Genomic DNA, 22,268 nt, shown 5'->3' with positions numbered 1-22,268 from the left:
GCCATCCATCCCCCCTGTACTGTACAGTCATCCCTATTGATTACAGCTACAGCAGTGATGCAACACCCAACCCTCCAGCCCTGCAAACAACATGCAGTCCCCCCTGGACGTTAAAACGGTCCTCCTCCAACTGCCACTCCCAGCAGTCTCCCATCAGACTCCACGCTGAGCCAACTGACAACAGACTCCCATCAGACTCCACACTGAGCCAACTGACAACAGACTCCCATCAGACTCCACACTGAGCCAACTGACAACAGACTCCCATCAGACTCCACGCTGAGCCAACTGACAACAGACTCCCATCAGACTCCACACTGAGCCAACTGACAACAGACTCCACACTGAGCCAACTGACAACAGACTCCCGTCAGACTCCACACTGAGCCAACTGACAACAGACTCCACACTGAGCCAACTGACAACAGACTCCACACTGAGCCAACTGACAACAGACTCCCGTCAGACTCCACGCTGAGCCAACTGACAGACTCCCATCAGACTCCACACTGAGCCAACTCACAACAGACTCCCGTCAGACTCCACACTGAGCCAACTGACAACAGACTCCCATCAGACTCCACACTGAGCCAACTGACAACAGACTCCCATCAGACTCCACACTGAGCCAACTGACAGACTCCCATCAGACTCCACACTGAGCCAACTGACAACAGACTCCCGTCAGACTCCACACTGAGCCAACTGACAACAGACTCCCATCAGACTCCACACTGAGCCAACTGACAACAGACTCCCATCAGACTCCACACTGAGCCAACTGACAACAGACTCCCATCAGACTCCACACTGAGCCAACTGACAACAGACTCCCATCAGACTCCACACTGAGCCAACTGACAGACTCCCATCAGACTCCACACTGAGCCAACTGACAACAGACTCCACACTGAGCCAACTGACAGACTCCACGACTGAGCCAACTGACAACAGACTCCCGTCAGACTCCACACTGAGCCAACTGACAACAGACTCCCATCAGACTCCACACTGAGCCAACTGACAACAGACTCCCGTCAGACTCCACACTGAGCCAACTGACAACAGACTCCCATCAGACTCCACACTGAGCCAACTGACAACAGACTCCCATCAGACTCCACACTGAGCCAACTGACAACAGACTCCCATCAGACTCCACACTGAGCCAACTGACAACAGACTCCCGTCAGACTCCACACTGAGCTGACAACTGACAACAGACTCTCGTCAGACTCAGACTCCACACTGAGCCAACTGACAACAGACTCCCATCAGACTCCACACTGAGCCAACTGACAACAGACTCCCATCAGACTCCACGCTGAGCCAACTGACAACAGACTCCCATCAGACTCCACACTGAGCCAACTGACAACAGACTCCCGTCAGACTCCACACTGAGCCAACTGACAACAGACTCCCATCAGACTCCACACTGAGCCAACTGACAACAGACTCCCATCAGACTCCACACTGAGCCAACTGACAACAGACTCCCATCAGACTCCACACTGAGCCAACTGACAACAGACTCCCATCAGACTCCACACTGAGCCAACTGACAGACTCCCATCAGACTCCACACTGAGCCAACTGACAACAGACTCCCATCAGACTCCACGCTGAGCCAACTGACAACAGACTCCCGTCAGACTCCACACTGAGCCAACTGACAACAGACTCCCATCAGACTCCACACTGAGCCAACTGACAACAGACTCCCATCAGACTCCACACTGAGCCAACTGACAACAGACTCCCATCAGACTCCACACTGAGCCAACTGACAACAGACTCCCATCAGACTCCACACTGAGCCAACTGACAACAGACTCCCATCAGACTCCACACTGAGCCAACTGACAACAGACTCCCATCAGACTCCACACTGAGCCAACTGACAACAGACTCCCATCAGACTCCACACTGAGCCAACTGACAACAGACTCCCATCAGACTCCACACTGAGCCAACTGACAACAGACTCCCATCAGACTCCACACTGAGCCAACTGACAACAGACTCCCATCAGACTCCACACTGAGCCAACTGACAACAGACTCCCATCAGACTCCACACTGAGCCAACTGACAACAGACTCCTCAGACTATGGCCTATATTTTCTCATTCAAACGGCTAGCGAAAACAAATGTAATATTAGATGTCCTCCCTCTCTCCCTGTTTTCTCTCTTTCTGCTGGCCGGTTTGCTCTTAATTGAATCAGTGTTCAATCAGGCCAGGCTGCCTGACCAGGGGAGGGGGAGGAGGAGGAGAGGGGAAGCACGCAGGGCCACTTCTCCCCTCCTTAGACCCAGGCAGACACCAAGCTCTGTGGTAACAGGATCCTTGTTGGTCTTCAGAAGAGTCTCTAAAAACACTAGTGTCAGGGTTAGAGATGGGATGAGGTCTGAGTTGAGAGTGGGGGCAGGGCAGGGCTCAGGTCTGAAGTTGGGTCTGGAGGCTGTGACCAGGGTCTTGCGCTGACTGTTAGGACCTTTAAATGGAGGACATCATCACTGTTGATACGGGGGGGTTAGAACATCATGGTGTTCACAAGACGCTTATTAATTTAACCTTTTATTTTCTTATTTTTCATCCATCTTTGTCCAAATGTAATCAAACTAGTCTCGTTAACAAAATAATTGTCTTGTTTTGAGGAAAACGGATTAGGGAAAATTAACTTTGCAGGAGAAGCAAGTAGTGCTTCAGAGAAGTTGCCTATGGCACAGAAAAGTAGGGAGACGTAGGGAATAAGTTGATTCCACGTTTGTAAGCAGAAGTTGATAAGACGCAGGTGATGTTGTGAAACACTGTGTCACAAACACATGAGATAGACACCACACACAGAGAGACAGAGAGGCGCCAGACAGTGTCAAAGCCCTAACCCTAACCCAAACATTGGCAAACAGTTTGTGTCTGTGGTCATAAAAAGTCATTTAGAAGGCAAGTCTCTAATTCAATGTGTTCAGTCGACCATTGCAGGGATACTATGTTGCAACATGTGAAGTTCAAAGTAACCATATATCTAGAAACCGTTACATTCTACAGAGCTTTGTCAGCTTTATCAAGTGGCTACAGAAACATTTAGGAGAGGGAACACGTGTCCTTGAATACCCAAAGTAGATAGGGAAAGATTTGCAGGAAAACTAACCGGAAAGACAAGGGAAGAGAGTCATAAGATTAAAGCTCAATAATTATGTTTAACACGTTTGTGAGTTACTTTTATTAGCCATTCACGTCGATTACTTGAAATGGAAACAAACTGCAACAAACCGAGAAACTTCTAATAAAAAGGCTTGATTAAATTGCCAATTAAAACCGTTATCTGGGTATGGCGGGTATCGTTGGATAATGACCTGAGTTCAATCCCTGTGCCGGACGTCCCGTCCCGAGTATGACAGCTCCACTCAATAGTCAGACAAAATTGCATTCTAACGTCCAAGCGTCAGTGTGGCTTTGAAATCGCAATTCGCAAGGGATCCGTTTCAAATTGTCTCTCGAACACTGGCCACGGCGTTCTGGCAAAAATAAACAACACCAGCGGAAAACACACTCAAATGTTGGGGTGAGGACAAAGTTGCAAGAGGACTCGTTTAAATTGCGGGGTTTTTCTGTATCATATGTCTGTGTACACAGTAGCGACGTGAACTAATCCTCTTACGAAATCATGCTCTCTGACGAACCCGACAGCCCAATGCAAGAGCTTCTGAAGGTAAACCTTGAAGAGAAAACGCAGGAGACGAGGATACATCGATGACAACACAGTGGGGTCGATCACTTACTTCGTTCTCTGGGAAGGGTGGGATTCCAACGAGGCAGAAAGCAACTCCATTCATTGGACAGCTGGGATTGTTCAGCAGTAAAATGAGAGTGAGATTCGCTGCTACAAGGAGTTGTAAAATAAGATATAAACATCTGACAATACAGAATATGGCCTCGCCAATTATAGCTTAGTCTGGTGGCGATGCTCTGTGGCATTCACCTATCCAGTTTCCTTCCTTTCCAACCCCCCTCTTTTCCGTTGTTTGGGCTGTTTGGTTGGTGTTGCTCCCCCTCCTCCGCCAGACTGGCTCAGCGTAAATCCTTCTCTTGCTCAGCCTGCCTGTTAAACTGAGACAAACAGGCCGAGGGCGCGTTGGGAGAATCTGCGCGTCGATTGACCAAAGCGCCTGCCTTCCATTACGGCGCACTCGGCTTGCCGTATTGGAGCGTACGGGCTCCCTCTGGCTGTGCCAAAAAGTTCGGGTCTGAATGTTTACACAACTATTCGTGTCTCTTCGGAAACCGTGACGTGTGGGGGGCGCCCTTGCCACGGCGTTCTCAATGTCATTTAAACAAAGCCCTTTTGTACCCAGATACAGAGATAGACTTGGGCAAAAATACAAGAGGGGAAATGAAGGTGAGGAAGCATGGAGCTGTTGCCTAGTGAGGCATGGCTTGAGAGAAACAAAATCGTTTCTAGGAAATGCCTAATAAGTTTGTAGGTGTAACTAAACTAGAAACTCATAGTCACAGGAAGTTATTGCATTGACAGCAACCCCTGTCACATCTGACCAGAGATGACTGAGAAATGACAAAGAACTAAATCAGTCCCAATCTAAACCACAACCACATACAATGACTCAGGTAGTATTATTATTCTACAGTTCTCTAGGCGATGCTTTCAATTCCTGAAGCGAAAAACAATGTTATTACATGTGTTTTGGACTGGCATTGACCACAAAGAGGAGTAAAGAACAGAATGGGTAGAAAATAAAGAAACAAAGAGAGACAACTGAAGCAGAGAATGATTGAGAACAAATAGGGGAGCGGGGGAAAGGGAGGAGGATGCAGAGGAGAGAGGGAACGAGTGCAGTGAGTTTGGTGTAAGGAGAAATATAGTGTGGTTGAGGCGTGGCTGGGGGCCCATGTGGCTGCAATTACATTGGAGGGTGCAGTGGAGAGGGGTGTAGGGGGCAGGCTAGGGAGAGCCACTTCAAAGCCGCCTGCCTGCCTGGGGAAACGGAGTCGAGTCACAGGGAGAAAGATACTGCCCACGCACAGAGCCACACACGGCCGCCCTCCCTGCCTTCCTCTCCTCCTGTTCTCCACACGGCCGCACTCCCTGCCTTCCTCTCCTCCTCCTGTTCTCCACACGGCCGCACTCCATGCCTTCCTCTCCTCCCTGCCTCCTCCTGCCTTCCTCCTCCTGTTCTCCACACAGCCGCCCTCCCTGCCTTCCTCTCCTCCTGTTCTCCACACGGCCGCCCTCCCTGCCTTCCTCCTCCTGTCTCCACACGGCCGCCCTCCTGTTCTCCTGTTCTCCACACGGCCGCCCTCCCTGCCTTCCTCTCCTCCTCCTGTTCTCCACACGGCCGCCCTCCCTGCCTTCCTCTCCTCCTCCTGTTCTCCCTCACACGGCCGCCCTCCCTGCCTTCCTCTCCTCCTCTCCACACGGCCGCCCTCCCTGCCTTCCTCTCCTCCTCCTGTTCTCCACACGGCCGCCCTCCTGCCTTCCTCTCCTCCTCCTGTTCTCCACACGGCCGCCCTCCCTGCCTTCCTCTCCTCCTCCTGTTCTCCACACGGCCGCCCTCCCTGCCTTCCTCTCCTCCTCCTGTTCTCCACACGGCCGCCCTCCCTGCCTTCCTCTCCTCCTCCTGTTCTCCACACGGCCGCCTTCCTCCCTCCTGTTCTCCACACGGCCGCCCTCCCTGCCTTCCTCCCCCTCCGTCCTCCTCTCCTCCCTGTTCTCCACACGGCCGCCCTCCCTGCCTTCCTCTCCTCCTCCTGTTCTCCACACGGCCGCCCCTCCCTGCCTTCCTCTCCTCCTCCTCCTGTTCTCCACACGGCCGCCCTCCCTGCCTTCCTCTCCTCCTCCTGTTCTCCACACGGCCGCCCTCCCTGCCTTCCTCTCCTCCTCCTGTTCTCCACACAGCCGCCCTCCCTGCCTTCCTCTCCTCCTGTTCTCCACACGGCCGCCCTCCCTGCCTTCCTCTCCTCCTCCTGTTCTCCACACCGCCCTCCCTGGCCGCCCCTCCCTGCCTCTCCTCCTCCTGTTCTCTTCCCTGCCTTCCTCCTCCTCTGTTCTCCACACGGCCGCCCTCCCTGCCTTCCTCTCCCTCCTGTTCCCACACGGCCGCCCTCCCTGCCTTCCTCTCCTCCTCCTGTTCTCCACGGCCGCCCTCCCCCCTTCCCTCCTCCTTCTCCACACGGCCGCCCTCCCTGCCTTCCTCCTCCTCCTGTTCTCCACACGCCGCCGCCTTCCTCTCCTCCTGTTCCTTCCCCCCTCCTGTTCTGGCCGCCCTCCTGCCTCCCACGGCCGCCCTCCCTGCCTTCCTCTCCTCCTGTTCTCCACACGGCCGCCCTCCCTGCCTTCCTCTCCTCCTCCTGTCTCCACACCCGCCCTCTGCCTTCTCCTCCTCCTGTTCTTCACACGGCCCCTCCCTGCCTTCCTCCCCTGTTCTCCACACGGCCTTCCTCCCTCCTCCTGTTCTCCACACGGCCGCCCTCCCTGCCTTCCTCCTCCTCCTGCTCCACACGGCCGCCCTCCCCTCCTTCCTCCCTCCTCCTGTTCTCCACACGGCCGCCCTCCCTGCCTTCCTCTCCTCCTGTCCTCCTCCTTCCTTCTCCTCCTGTTCTCACACGGCCCCTCCCTGCCCTCTCTCCCCTGCCTTCCTGCCTCCTCCTCCTGTTCTCCACACGGCCGCCCTCCCTGCCTTCCTCTCCTCCTCCTGTTCTCCACACGGCCGCCCTCCCTGCCTTCCTCTCCTCCTCCTGTTCTCCACGGCCGCCCTCCCCTGCCTTCCTCTCCTCCTCCTGTTCTCCACACGGCCGCCCTCCTCCTGTTCTCCACACGGCCGCCCCTCCCTGCCTTCCTTCCTCCCTCCTCCTGTTCTCCACACGGCCGCCCTCCCCTCCCTGCCTCCTCCTCCCTGCCTTCCTCTCCTCCTGTTCTCCACACGGCCGCCCTCCCTGCCTTCCTCTCCTCCTCCTGTTCTCCACACGGCCGCCCTCCCTGCCTTCCTCTCCTCCTCCTGTTCTCCACACGGCCGCCCTCCCTGCCTTCCTCTCCTCCTCCTGTTCTCCACACGGCCGCCCTCCTCCTGCCTTCCTCCTCCTCCTCCTGTTCTCCACACGGCCTCCCTGCCTTCCTCTCCTCCTCCTGTTCTCCACACGGCCGCCCTCCCTGCCTTCCTCTGCCTTCCCTGCCTTCCTCCTCCTGTTCTCCACACGGCCGCCCTCCCTGCCTTCCTCCCTGCCTTCCTCCCTCCTCCTCCTCCTTCTCCACACGGCCCCTCCTCCCTGTTCTCCACACGGCCGCCCTCCCTGCCTTCCTCTCCTCCTGTTCTTCACACGGCCGCCCCCTCCCTTCCTTCCTCCTCCTGTTCTCCTCCCTGCCTCCTGTTCTCCACACGGCCGCCCTCCCTGCCTTCCTCTCCTCCTCCTGTTCTCCACACGGCCGCCCTCCCTGCCTTCCCTCCTCCTCCTCCTGTTCTCCACACGGCCGCCCTCCCTGCCTTCCTCTCCTCCTCCTGTTCTCCACACGGCCGCCCTCCCTGCCTTCCTCTCCTCCTCCTGTTCTCCACACGGCCGCCCTCCCTGCCTTCCTCTCCTCCTCCTGTTCTCCACACGGCCGCCCTCCCTGCCTTCCTCTCCTCCTCCTGTTCTCCACACGGCCGCCCTCCCTGCCTTCCTCTCCTCCTCCTGTTCCCCACACGGCCGCCCTCCCTGCCTTCCTCTCCTTTCTCCTGTTCCCTCCTTCCTGTCCTCCTCACGGCTGCCCTCCCTGCCTTCCTCTCCTCCTCCTGTTCTCCACACGGCCGCCCTCCCTGCCTTCCTCTCCTCCTCCTGTTCTCACACGGCCGCCCTCCCTGCCTTCCTCTCCTCCTCCTGTTCTCCACACGGCCCTCCCTGCCTTCCTCCCTCCCTGTTCTTCACACGGCCGCCCTCCCCTTCCTCTCCTCCCTGTCTCCACACGGCCGCCCTCCCTCCTCCTCCTGTTCTCCACACGGCCGCCCTCCCTGCCTTCCTCTCCTCCTCCTGTTCTCCACACACGCCGCCCTCCCTGCCTTCCTCTCCTCCTCCTGTTCTCCACACGGCCGCCCTCCCTGCCTTCCTTCCTCCTGTTCTCCACACGGCCGCCCTCCCTGCCTTCCTCCTCCTCCTGTTCCTCTCCTCCTCCTGTTCTCCACACGGCCGCCCTCCCTGCCTTCCTCTCCTCCTCCTGTTCTCCACACGGCCGCCCTCCCTGCCTTCCTCTCCTCCTCCTGTTCTCCACACGGCCGCCCTCCCTGCCTTCCTCTTCCTCCTGTTCTCACACGGCCGCCCTCCCTGCCTTCCTCTCCTCCTCCTGTTCTCCACACGGCCTGCCCCTCCCTCCTGCCTTCCTGTCCTCCTCCTCCTTCTCCACACGGCCGCCCTCCCTGCCTTCCTCTCCTCCTCCTGTTCTCCACACGGCCGCCCTCCCTGCCTTCCTGTCCTCCTCCTGTTCTCCACACGGCCGCCCTCCCTGCCTTCCTGTCCTCCTCCTGTTCTCCACACGGCCGCCCTCCCTGCCTTCCTGTCCTCCTCCTGTTCTCCACACGGCCGCCCTCCCCTGCCTTCCTCCCTGCCTCCTCCTCCTCCTGTTCTCCACACGGCCGCCCTCCCTGCCTTCCTGTCCTCCTCCTGTTCTCCACACGGCCGCCCTCCCTGCCTTCCTCTCCTCCTCCTGTTCTCCACACGGCCGCCCTCCCTGCCTTCCTCTCCTTCTCCTGTTCTCCACACGGCCGCCCTCCCTGCCTTCCTCTCCTCCTCCTGTTCTCCACACGGCCGCCCTCCCTGCCTTCCTCTCCTCCTCCTGTTCTCTCCCTGCCTTCCTCTCCTCCTCCTGTTCTCTTCACACGGCCGCCCTCCCTGCCTTCCTCTCCTCCTGTTCTCCACACGGCCGCCCTCCCTGCCTTCCTCTCCTCCTCCTGTTCTCCACACGGCCGCCCTCCCTGCCTTCCTCTCCTCCTCCTGTTCTCCACACGGCCGCCTCCCCTTCCTCTCCTCCTGCCTTCCACGGCCGCCCTCCCTCCTCCTCCCTGCCTTCTCTCCTCCTCCTGTTCTCCACACGGCCGCCCTCCCTGCCTTCCTCTCCTCCTCCTGTTCTCCACACGGCCGCCCTCCCTGCCTTCCTCTCCTCCTCCTGTTCTCCACACGGCCGCCCTCCCTGCCTTCCTCTCCTCCTCCTGTTCTCCACACGGCCGCCCTCCCTGCCTTCCTCTCCTCCTCCTGTTCTCCACACGGCCGCCCTCCCTGCCTTCCTCTCCTCCTCCCCTGTTCTCCACTCCACACGGCCGCCCTCCCTGCCTTCCTCTCCTCCTCCTCCACACGGCCGCCCTTCTCCACACGGCCGCCCTCCCTGCCTTCCTCTCCTTCCTGTCCTCCACACGGCCGCCCCTCCTGCCTTCCTCCCTCCTCCTGTTCTCCACACGGCCGCCCTCCCTGCCTTCCCTCCTCCTGTTCTCCACACGGCCGCCCTCCCTGCCTTCCTGCCTCCTCCTCCCTCCTTCCTCCTGTTCTCCACACGGCCGCCCTCCCTGCCTTCCTCTCCTCCTGCCGCCCTCCCTGCCTCCCTCCTCCTGTTCTCCACGGCCGCCCTCCTGCCTTCCTCCTCTTCACACGGCCTCCTGTTCTCCACACGGCCGCCCTCCCTGCCTTCCTCTCCTCCTCCTGTTCTCTCACACACGGCCGCCCTCCCTGCCTTCCTCTCCTCCTCCCTGTTCTCCACACGGCCGCCCTCCCTGCCTTCCTCTCCTCCTCCTGTTCTCCACACGGCCGCCCTCCCTGCCTTCCTGTCCTCCTCCTGTTCTCCTCACGGCCGCCCTCCCTGCCTTCCTCTCCTCCTCCTCCTGTTCTCCTCCTGTTCTCCACACGGCCGCCCTCCCTGCCTTCCTCTCCTCCTCCTGTTCCCACACGGCCGCCCTCCCTGTTCCCTCCTCCTGTTCTCCACACAGCCGCCCCTCCCTGCCTTCCTCTCCTCCTGTTCTTCACACAGCCGCCCTCCTGCCTTCCTCCCTCCGTTCTTCACCGCCCTCCCTGCCTTCCTCCTCCTCCTGTTCTCCACACGGCCGCCCTCCCTGCCTTCCTCTCCTCCTGTTCTCCACACGGCCGCCCTCCCTGCCTTCCTCTCCTCCTGTTCTCCACACGGCCGCCTCCCTGCCTGCCTCCTCCTGTTCTCCACTCCTCCTCCTGTTCTCCACACGGCCGCCCTCCCTGCCTTCCTCTCCTCCTGTTCTCCACACGGCCGCCCTCCCTGCCTTCCTCTCCTCCTCCTGTTCTCCACACGGCCGCCCTCCCTGCCTTTCTCTCCCGCCCTCCCTGCCTTCTCCACACGGCCGCCCTCCCTGCCTTCCTCTCCTCCTCCTGTTCTCCACATGGCTGCAGACCCCTCTCGCCCACCTGGTGTTGATACACCAGCCTTGTCAAGGGCAGCTCAGCACCTGAACACACACCTTGAATTCACCACCACCTTCAACTACTTCCACCTCAGCCGACTTCCAAAGGTATCTTTGAGAGTCTGTGAGGTTTTGGTGAGACCCTATCAGTGAACATTATAGACATAGCTCCATACCGCTGCCAGAGGGTCAGTCTATAACTGGTCAGTCGGGGTCCTCCATGGGAGAGGGAGAGACCAGGGTCTTATCTTGGAGGTTGTGTTCATAAGGTGGGAGAGCAGAGCAGGGTAGGCAGATGGTGCTGTCTGGAAGGGGTCACGTGGTCCCTGAGTGAGGGGATATGAGGAGGGGGTAAGGAGGGGGAGATGGGACTAGGGGAGGTTGCAGCATTAAGGTCAGTGGTGGGAGTCAGACAGCGTGAGGGCCATAGCAGCTGGTGAGCTGAACTGTTCCGTGTCCCCTGTGACCATTGAGCACTATAGTCTGTAGGCTCTCTGTCTCTCAAGTGGCACCCTATGTCCTATGGGGTGCACTACTTTTGACCGTGACCCATAGGGAACAGGGTGTGATTTGGGATGCAGCCCCCGATCTCTGCCTCAGGCTGACCCTACAGTAGGCTACGTGTGTTTTCTGTTCAACCAGACACAGGAGTACATCACTTGTATCTGCTCTGAGTCGGGTGACACAGTGCTACAGCACTCCACTCTTCGGGTTTCTCCAGGAGAAGTCAACTGGCCTGTCAGCCCGGCAAAATGGCCCCTCTAATATTGATGAGGGTGAGACTGAGTCAGAGCGAGAATACGCCCAGCCAAGGAGCCACTGTGAGCCTTCTGTGAGGAAATCTGTCTATCAGGTGTTTTGAGTGGGCAGATTGAGATTTTGCATACTACTACATTGTTACTCCGAAGACTGAAGTAGCTTATTTACTATTGTACTGTGGTGTGTGAGTAGTGTATTTACTATACTGTTGTAGGTCTGAGCTGCTGTACCGTATGTGTATCTGTCTGGAGTAAAACCATCCCTCCTTCCTCTCTCTCTCGCTCTCTGGGTCTGTTGGACAACCTTAGTCATTGGCACACAGCCCAGAGAGGGTCCCTGTGTCTGACTGAGCGAGACAGAGTTTGACCCTGATGGGTGCTGACAGCCCTTTCTCTCTCCTCAAGGGGGGTGTATAGGGGGAGAGCACCAAAAGACCATCAGCCGTCCCCGGCGGTCATTACATAACAACGCACAGCAGAGGGAGCACTTTGGACGGTAACCCACAAACAATCAACGTTCATCACGTTTACTCGCTCCACTGCGCCCCATCTCAAACCCCCCTGGGCTGGGCCCCACCGCTGCTGCTGCCCGCTCGCGGAACCAGCCAACCTACCCGGAACCAACCAACCGGCGCGTTAACGAGATGCCAACTGTGCCAAACTTGATAAGATGAGGAAAGAGAAAAAAAAACGACCATGCTAGATATCACTGTGGTTCACAGTCCCATGCCTCTGCACTGTGTTACAATCAATTCCGGTCACTCCATTTAGCTGGATATCTACAGTCACACTGCTCGTCTCACGGCCTGTCCCATCGCTGTCCTCTACCCCTCTTTCTCCTCTTTTCATATCACTTCTTTCCCCCTCCAGTTCCCTCTAGTCCTGAGATTGAAGCCCTCCTTTCTGTATGAGTAGATGTATGACACACACACTTTTGTTGGTTCTAAGCTTTGTTGCCATACCCTTTCAACATCATTCACAGTGGGCCTCCTCAGTATGGAGTGGCGTATTGGCACACTGCTACTCTGTCAAGCCTGTCAGAGCTCTCTCTCTCTCTCTCCCTCTCCCTCTCTTCTCTCTCTCTCTCTCCTCTCTCTCTCTCTCTCTCTCTCTCTCTCTCTCTCTCTCTCTCTCTCTCTCTCTCTCTCTCTCCTCTCTCTCTCTCTCTCTCTCTCTCTCTCTCTCTCTCTCTCTCTCTCTCTCTCTCTCTCTCTCTCTCTCTCTCTCTCTCTCTCCCAGCCCTCCATCTGACACAATTACATTTAGTGCTGATGCCTGGACTGTATATGTAGCACTGCTAAGAGCTGAATGGACACAATGTTCGAGTCCAGCCAAGTCGTCTCTCCCTCTTTCTCGCTCTCCGCCTCTCTCTCTTCCGCTCTCTGTTTATCTAACACACACAGTGACCTTCACTGACCCCCAACTCAAATGTAATAATTGAAGACCACACAATGGTCACACAATTGGTCACACAGCACAAAATGTGTTCTGTCAGAGTGGAGTGGGGGAGACGGGTCTCTGATCAATGTGGATTAGTTCCAAGTATGTGTGTATGTGGGGCAAATGTTACTGAGTGGAGTATCCTGGCTAAATAAATGACATGATCATGTGTGTGTTTGAGATAGGAGGATCTCTCAGACAGTGTCTGTGTGACCATACTGTCGGTCATCTTCGTAACATAGACACTTGTGTGTCTGTCTAAGTGCCACGTCCTATAGAGTGTTTGAGATAGACTGCAGTGAGTTTGGCATCCTGGTCTGTCGTGGCTGGGCTGCCTGTTGACACAGAGGATCCTGGGGCACTCTGTTGATGTGGGTAAGGCTGTGGGGCTGTGGGAAGAGGTGCAGTGTGGTGACCCCTCCATGTCCAGATTCCACTGTGAGCCTTAAATTCCCCACTCGCAGTATGGAGGAGTAGGGGCGTGGGACTGGGGACGGGGGTCCTCTCTTTGCCTGGACAACTGGAATGGAAAGGGGGAGACAGCTGACCAGTCAGAACACAGGTTGACGTTCATTGGGATGAGTCTTGTCCTGGAGGCAAACCTGAGGGATTTCTGTCAAGGGTTTGAACCGGTTCAGGGAGCAGGAAATAAAACCAGAAAATAACTACATTATCAGAAGAAAAGAACCCGAACAAAATGACCTATACTGTTCCGGGACAGAACCTTTACTTTAAAAGCATGGGAACCTGTTAATAACATGCAACAAAGCACCTATGCAAGTGTGTGTGTGTGTGTAGGCTATCTGCCCCTCCCCTTTGAAGCATAGGCTACTGTAGCGTACTGATTACGTTACAAACATGATTCAGAAGGATACTATAGTCATCACGTTTCACATTGGTGTATTAACTACAAAAATACGTGTTTTTAATTATAGTGCTGCTCTGCACACACAAGCTTGTTAGCTAGCTAACGTTTGCTCGGGTCCAACGTTAAAAAATTCAGACATTCAAAGTTTCTCCATAGAAGCAGCTCTTCTGTAGGTATAATTCTGTGGGCCTAATTCAGAAAGTGCATGTCATGACAAGATGGCCAGCACTTCCCCGCAGCTTCCTCCGTCCTCTCTCCCTTCCCGCAAATATTTCAGTTGCGTTCTCACACGCTACAATGTGACTGGCAGCGGTGTGTGTGTGTGTGTGTGTTTGTCTTTCATTATGATTAAACCATTCTGTTACGGCAAAATACAATTTCTCTTAACCACTTTCCTAAACCGATTAAATTGCTTACCCACTCCACAGCAAGTTTAAAAAGGAACAGAAAGGAACGATATAAACCAGTACTTTTTTTTTGTTCCAAACGCTTCAGAACTGTATTTTGCTGCTCGGAACCAACAAATATGGTTCTGTTCAGAATTAAAAGATTAGAAAATAATTTCGGTTCCAACCCATGATTTCCACTAGATAGGCCAGTTACAAAGTCAACATGCTCTATATTGTAAAAATGCATGAAAAAGAACATAGCTTTTTGGTCTTAATTTAAGGTTTGTGCCAGCTAGTGACCACTCTGCAGAGCTCCCTCCAGAACAAGATTCATGACAAAAAAAGCTAACCTGCAGTCAAGACTGGCACAGACACACACAGGCAGGCAAGGTGTAGTTTTGTTACATAACCTTGTCTGGACTTCATAAATGTATGTGGACACTGTAAATAAACCATGTAGTAAAATACACAAAAACATCAGACATGGTGGTGTCCTTTTCTGGTGAAACCACTATGATGGTATTGTGTAGGTTTCATTGGTTAGAGTATTTAGGCTGGTCTGTTATTGCAGGTGACACAGGGCTCTCTCCACTCCTCTGCTAAAATTCCTCCCAGCTGCCCTCTCCCTCTCCCCCAGCCCCTACTAGGTCACTTCTACTGACAATTTCCTCAAACTCCTGTGCCCTTCCACCCATCCCCCAAACATCCTCATCCCTTTGCCCTTTTCCCTGGTCTACTGCCCAATCTCTTTCCTCGCCCCTGCCATTCCCTTTTCCTCTAGCTGTCTGTCTTCATTCTCCTCTCTTCCACCCTTCCTCTAGCTTCCCCCTGCCCCCTCGCTCCCTCTCTCCTTACTCCATATCATTAGAATCCCTCTCTTCTCTGCAGCTGCCCATCTCACTCCTTCCTCTCCCAGCTTGTTCAGCCAGATAGAGAATGGATGAGAAACTCCCTGTCAGACATATATAATAACTGTATGTGTCTGTAAAGACGGATTAGACTCAGAGCTGGGGCTGGGACTGAGACTGTGTCTGGGGCTGAGGCTAAGGCCAAGGTTGAGGCTGTGGAGGGCGTTTGGCCGGCTGCGCTGTGACTCTAGAGAGTGATTCACTGGAGTCATGGTTCAGGGCCTCCAGCAGTGTCACCAGCTTGTGTACCCTACACTGGGCGCGGTGGACAGGCACAACCCTGCCAAGGTACGTCACATTGGCATTAGTCCCAAAAAATGTACACACACACACACACACACACACACACAGCACAATCTGAGGTTGTATAAATGCACAATGTACCCTACATATCTATTCCCTATTATCTGAGCTACATGAATATGGCCTTCACACACTGGCTGCTGATTAGAGGGGTGTCAAGTGTCATAATCGGTAATCAATTCACAGTCATATCCACTCTATTTTCAGTCTGACTCCTACCTCTTTACCCCCCACCCCCCACCCCCCCATACTGAGCTGGAACACATGCATCACATCCAGGTATTTCAACTGTTGCTATAGTGGTACACATTCCTCAGCAAGAAGACATACCCGCTGTGCTTCACCCTCCACCCTGTCTCCACCCCAACTCTTCCCAGCACTACCCCCAATCTGGGAGATAGACAGAAAATGGGGGGGGGGGGGTACGGTTCCAGTAGGTCCTCTGTTTCCTTCCTCTGCCGGTCACTTCACAGGCACATACGTATCTGCTGCTCCCTTTACCTTCACTGCTCTGCTTCCTGCCTCTGATGTCACTTCCTGGAGCTGGAGACAATAGGAAACCTACTCAAACTGCTGACCCTTAGACCTGTATGTAAGTACATACATGTCGGCGTCATGAGTAAAATGTAGGTTATAGAAATAACACTACAAAGGACCCAGAGATGAATGGCCCATATACGGTATACCGTTTCTGTCGCTTCTGCCTATCCTGTTTTATTCACTCTGGTTGTCAGATTATAGATTCTATTTCCGATTCTATTTCTGTGCGCCAGGCTGATCAATGACATCCGTTAGGTAGCTGTGGATCTACAATTAAATATCACAGTCATGATTTGACCGTAGTATAAATATAGTCTGTTCACATCACCAATCATAAAGGCCTTCCACTGACCCTGATCCTGCAATCCATTAAGATGGACCAGATATGATTTTAGAAATTCAGAATATCAAGGATTAAATACATCTTGGTTAGAGCCCCCCTAAGGATTTGTTTGACAGCAGAAGAAGGATTATACTGTACAAACAATGTAATATTTGTGTTAAATACTGTATCTCCGTCAATGGGTCATATTCTAATCCTGGCATTTCCCCATTGTACCCTGTCCTAATAACAGAGGGGGACAGCTTGTCTAGACCGGGCCTCAGAAGAGGGAGTCATTCCTTTGGTTTGAGGACAGGAGAAGGGGGGTATGAGGGGGACTGGTGTAGGGAGCCTTATCTCATGGAGATATCTCCCCCATTCCAAACACACACACACACACACACACACACACACACACACACACACACACACACACACACACACACACACACACACACACACACACACACACACACAGTTATATGAATGAAACAAGGGGCCATAAAACAGCTTCATCCTAGACCCCCTGCATGTTTAACCAGGCAATGTTTAACATTCAGTTCAGTAACAACAGTTAATTCATTTGTGATGAACTTTACCCTAGACACCCACTAGCTGTGATCAACACTGAAACAAATAACCAGCCCCACTGGGACAGATTAGAAATGATATTGGATTTAACAAAAATGGGCAATAAATTGGAAAAAATCCACATAAATAAACATCTGCCTTGCGTTGGCATGGAGATGAACAAAGAGGAAGGCCATCTGTTCCTGTACAGCACAGTAGAGAATTCCCCTAAATATATCATCCATAATCCCTTCAACATGGAAATGAATTGAGTTTCAGTTTCACTATATGGCCACCGGAGGGCGCAGGCAGTGCTGGTGAAGCACAGAAAGACAGGGAAACTAGTGGGCACTTACCATAAAGACGAAAAAAGTTGGATAAAGTTGCCCCTAAACACTGATATCGGGTCAGTTTAGCATTTCCCCCTAATGGTTAAAGTTAGCATTTGGGGAAGGTAAACTGATCCTGGGCAGTTCCAACCCAGAAGTGTAAAGACACAGTAGATATATTTTACCTTTATTTAACCAGGCAAGTCAGTTAAGAACTAATTCTAGGAACAGTGGGTTAACTGCCTTGTTCAGGGGCAGAACAACAGAGTTTTACCTTGTCAGCTCAGGGCTTCAATCTTGCAACCTTTTGGTTACTGGCCCAACACTCTAACCACTATGCTACCTGCCACCCTATATGTCCAGAGCATATGAACCAGAGCACAGAGCAGACAGAGCTGGAGCCATGCTTAAAGGACCAGCTTAACAATCAGCCTAATGATCAGCCTATTGAGTCATTATAGTGATGTATGGAGGGAGAGGAGACATACTGGAGAAGAGTGATGAGTGCAAGTGGACACTCATCCATCTCCAAAGCAGCCCAGAGTTACACACACACACACACACACACACACACACACACACACACACACACACACACACACACACACACACACACACACACACACACACACACACACACACACTACTCAAGATAACGTCAAGAAAACTACAGCACACAATGGTTGTCTGACATATCTCCATTTCCTTGGTAATGAGAGGATCAGTAGCCTTCAGCAGGCTCAGTAATTGGGCCAGTAGGTTAGTGGTATGTACACCTAGGATAGGATGCAGCTGTGGTGCCTCTGTCTGGCCCTCAGAGAAGACAGGACTGCTACTTGGTCTCAATAATGATCACAGTAATGAAGCAGCAGCTGCTCATTGCAGACTGACATCCTTCACACAGCGCACTGTTCACTGACAACACTAGGCGAATATACAAGAGTGTACAAAACATTAAGAACACCTGCTCTTTCCAAGTTATAGACTGACCAGGTGAATCCAGGTGAAAGCTATGATCCCTTATTGATGTTTAAATCCACTTCAATCAGTGAAGATGAAGAGGAGGAGACAGGATAAGCTTGGAGACAATTGAGACAATTGAGACATGGATTGTGTATGTGTGCCACTCAGAGGGTGAATGGGCAAGACAAAATATTTAAGTGCCTTTGAACGGGGTATGGTAGTAGGTGCCAGGGGCACAGGTTTGTGTCAAGAACTGCACCACAGCTGGGTTTTTAATGCTCAACAGTTTCCTGTGTGTATCAAGAATGGTCCACCACCCAAAGGACATCCAGCCAACTTGACACTACCGTGGGAAGCAGTGGAGTCAATATAGGCCAACATCGCTGTTGAACTCTTGACACCTTGTAGAGTCCATGCCCTGACAAATTGAGGCTCAAAAAACTCAATTAGGAAGGTGTTCCTAATGTTTGGTGTACGCAGTGTACATCACTACCAATCGATGGGCAACCCTGATCACACAATCTCACTCTGCATGAGGGCAACAATGTAGCTCACAGACACTGGCTTACAGAAATATACAGTGAGACAGAGGTAATTGGTCGATGACAAATTAATGATGACCCATTCACGAGCCCCATGCCAAGCGTAGGACCATTATTTTGTATTGGACGAACTGGACAGACAGCTCCGCCCAGCAACCTCAACTCTGAGCCTTCTAATTGGACGGCTGCTTGCCCTGCCTCATGCACCTGATAAAGCGGCCATCCCTCAATTTATTAGATTTATCCCTGATCAGTCTCTCTCTCTCAATTTAAGGGGCTTTATTGGCATGGGAAACATATGTTAATATTGCCAAAGTAAGTTAAGTAGATCATATACAAAAGTGAAATAAACAATAAAAATGAACAGTAAACATTACACTCACAGAAGTTCCAAAAGAATAAAGACATTACAAATGTCATATTATGTATATATACACAGTGTTGTAACAATGTGCAAATGGTTAAGGTACAAAAGTGAAAATAAATAAACATAAACATGGGTTGTATTTACAATGGTGTTTGTTCTTCACTGGTTGCCCTTTACTGGTGGCAACAGGTCACAAATCTTGCTGCCGTGATGGCACACTGTGATATTTCATGTAGTAGACATGGGAGTTTATCAAAATCGGGTTTGGTTTCAAATTCTTTGTGGATCTGTGTAATCTGAGGAAAATATGTGTCCCTAATATGGTCATACATTGGGCAGGAGGACAGGAAGTGCCGCTCAGTTTCCACCTCATTTTGTGGGCAATGTGCACATAGCCTGTCTTCTCTTGAAAGCCATGTCTGCCTACGGCGGCCTTTCTCAATAGCAAGGCTATGCTCACTGAGTCTGTATTTAGTCAAAGCTTTCCTTAAGTTTGGGTCAGCCACAGCGGTCAGGTATTCTGCCACTGTGTACTCTCTGTTTAGAAGTGGCATTCTAGTTTTTTTGTGTTTTTTTGTTAATTCTTTCTAAGGTGTCAAGTAATTATCTTTTTGTTTTCTCATGATTTGGTTGGGTCTAATTGTGTTTGCTGTCCTTTGGCTCTGTGGGGTCAGTTTGTGTTTGTGAACAGAGCCCCAGGTCCAGCATGCTAAGGGGACTCTTCTCCAGGTTCATCCGTTATGGAAGGTTTGGGAATCGCTTCCTTTTAGGTGGTTGTAGAATTTAACAGCTCTTTTCTGGATTTTGATAATTAGCGGGTATCAGCCAAATTCTGCTCTGCATGCATTATTTGGTGTTTTACGTTGTACACGGAGGATATTTTTGCAGAATTCTGCATGCAGAGTCTCAATTTGGTGTTCGTCCCATTTTGAGAATTCTTGGTTGGTGAGCGGACCCAGACCTCACAACCATAAAGGTTAATGGATTCGAAACAGATTCAAGTATTTTTAGCTAGATCCTAATTGGTATGTCAAATTTTATGATGCTTTTGATGGCATAGAAGGCCCTTCTTGCCTTGTCTCTCAGATCGTTCACAGCTGTGTGGAAGTTACCTGTGGCGCTGATGTTTAGGCCAAGGTATTTATTGTTTGTGCTCTAGGGCAACGGTGTCTAGATGGAATTTGTATTTGTGATCCTGGCAACTGGACTTTTTTTGGAACACCATTATTTTGGTCTTACTGAGGTTTACCTTCAGGACCCAGGTCTGGCTGAATCTATGCAGAGGATCTAGGTGCTGCTGTAGGCCCTCCTTGATTGGTGACAGAAGCACCAGATCATCAGCAAACAGTAGACATTTGACTTCAGATTCTAGTAGGGTGAGGCCGGGTGCTGCAGACTGTTCTAGTGCCCTCGCCAATTCATTGATATATATGTTGAAGAGGGTGGGGCTTAAGCTGCATCCCTGTCTCACCCAACAGCCCTGTGGGAAGAAATATGTGTTTTTTTGCGAGGGAGATGCCCGTGTGCATTGCGGTTCACCTGATCTTTTTTCTGCAGTCTTCTTAAAGATCACTCCGCGATACACGATGCAGCGCTGTCGTTCAGCAGCAGATGATGCCCTGTCAGCCACTGACTTGTCATTCCCACTCGCCATCACTCACCGCTATCATCAAACGAACTCATGCTAGCCACAAGTTCTGACTGAGCTCAATTGTCACAAAACTCAAATACAGGGATGAGCTTCTCTCGCTTTCATACAAACTTGGAGAAATAACGAGGACAATGTGTTTTGTGCGGGGAAGTGCTTAATGTTAGTAATGAGTCTCTCAAAATGAACAAATAAATAAAACGACACGTCCTGTCCAAACACACAGCATGACGGTAAACCCAGGGAGTTCTTTCATAACAGGGCAAAATGCTTCAGGAAACAGTGCTTTGACAGTGGTAAAGTAAGTCAGCTAGCAAGGTATTGTTGTCATTTTATAACAGGCGATGATAAGCAGAAATAAGGGAGTACTAACTCTCATAGTAGTAGATGTGAGTTTCTCTTTCAAACAATCCCCTAGCTAATAGCTCACATTCACCAAAGCAAGCTAGTTACTGATGGTGTAACCCTTAGTAACAGTACAGAGTCTAGATTGGAACTGTTGCTGTTAAAATACAAGTCATAATAGTTATTCTTAACTGGAATAAACTGATTGAAGCAAGATGCTTTTTGAGGCAAACACTCACACAGTTCTGGGTTGCTCATCTACAGCAGGAAGTGGTCTCCGGGCTGAATGGGAAAGAAGCAGATGTTCTGATCCAGTTTGGCACCACATACCTATGCGAGTCAGGGTTCTCAATTCTGGCCTACTTAAAAAACAAGTACAGAAACGGTCTCATTGCTGAGTATGACCTCAGTGTTGTACTGTCAAAAGCAGAGCCCAGAATAGACCTGCTTGTTGAACTTCAACCAGCCACTCACCTCCGCCATCTTCAACCAGGATCTCAGCGATCACTGCCTCATTGCCTGTATCCGCTACGGAGCCGCAGTCAAACGACCACCCCTCATCACTGTCAAATGCTCCCTAAAACACTTCTGTGAGCAGGCCTTTCTAATCGACCTGGCCCAGGTATCCTGGAAGGACATTGACCTCATCCCGTCAGTTGAGGATGCCTGGTCATTCTTTAAAAGTAACTTCCTCACCATTTTAGATAAGCATGCTCCGTTCAAAAAATGCAGAACTAAGAACAGATATAGCCCTTGGTTCACTCCAGACCTGACTGCCCTCGACCAGCACAAAAACATCCTGTGGCGGACTGCAATAGCATCGAATAGTCCCCGCGATATGCAACTGTTCAGGGAAGTCAGGAACCAATACACGCAATCAGTCAGGAAAGCTAAGGCCAGCTTCCTTCAGGCAGAAATTTGCATCCTGTAGCTCCAACTCCAAAAAGTTCTGGGACACTGTGAAGTCCATGGAGAACAAGAGCACCTCCTCCCAGCTGCCCACTGCACTGAGGCTAGGTAACACGGTCACCACCGATAAATCCATGATTATCGAAAACTTCAACAAGCATTTCTCAACGGCTGGCCATGCCTTCCGCCTGGCTACTCCAACCTCGGCCAACAGCTCCGCCTCCCCGCAGCTCCTCGCCCAAGCCTCTCCAGGTTCTCCTTTACCCAAATCCAGATAGCAGATGTTCTGAAAGAGCTGCAAAAACTGGACCCGTACAAATCAGCTGGGCTTGACAATCTGGACCCTCTATTTCTGAAACTATCCGTCACCATTGTCACAACCCCTATTACCAGCCTGTTCAACCTCTCTTTCATATCGTCTGAGATCCACAAGGATTGGAAAGCTGCCGCAGTCATCCCCCTCTCCAAAGGGGGAGACACCCTGGACCCAAACTGTTACAGACCTATATCCATCCTGCCCTGCCTATCTAAGGTCTTCGAAAGCCAAGTCAACAAAAAGGTCACTGACCATCTCGAATCACACCGTACCTTCTCCGCTGTGCAATCTGGTTTCCGAGCCGGTCACGGGTGCACCTCAGCCACGCTCAAGGTACTAAACGATATC

General features: G+C 52.1%; 1 protein-coding gene across 2 annotated transcripts in view; it reads right to left on the bottom strand.

Annotated features, from left to right (window-relative positions):
* Positions 1 to 22,268, bottom strand: part of LOC135555763 (rho GTPase-activating protein 23-like) — a 117,465-nt gene that overhangs the window by 68,942 nt on the left and 26,255 nt on the right. The window contains exon 1 of one of the 2 annotated variants that reach the window (XM_064988477.1): positions 3,786 to 4,111. The exons of the other annotated variant lie outside the window; for it this stretch is intronic. Within the exon in view, the coding sequence (XP_064844549.1) occupies positions 3,786 to 3,839 (54 nt within the window). The 5' untranslated portion in view covers positions 3,840 to 4,111. Of the gene's footprint in view, positions 1 to 3,785; positions 4,112 to 22,268 lie in introns of those variants that run through there. 2 annotated transcript variants of the gene reach the window in all.

This window comes from Oncorhynchus masou, chromosome 15, assembly GCF_036934945.1.
Source record: "Oncorhynchus masou masou isolate Uvic2021 chromosome 15, UVic_Omas_1.1, whole genome shotgun sequence".
NCBI lineage: Eukaryota > Metazoa > Chordata > Actinopteri > Salmoniformes > Salmonidae > Oncorhynchus > Oncorhynchus masou.
Note: the sequence above shows the minus strand (reverse complement) of the source record. Positions and strands in the feature narration are given on the sequence as shown.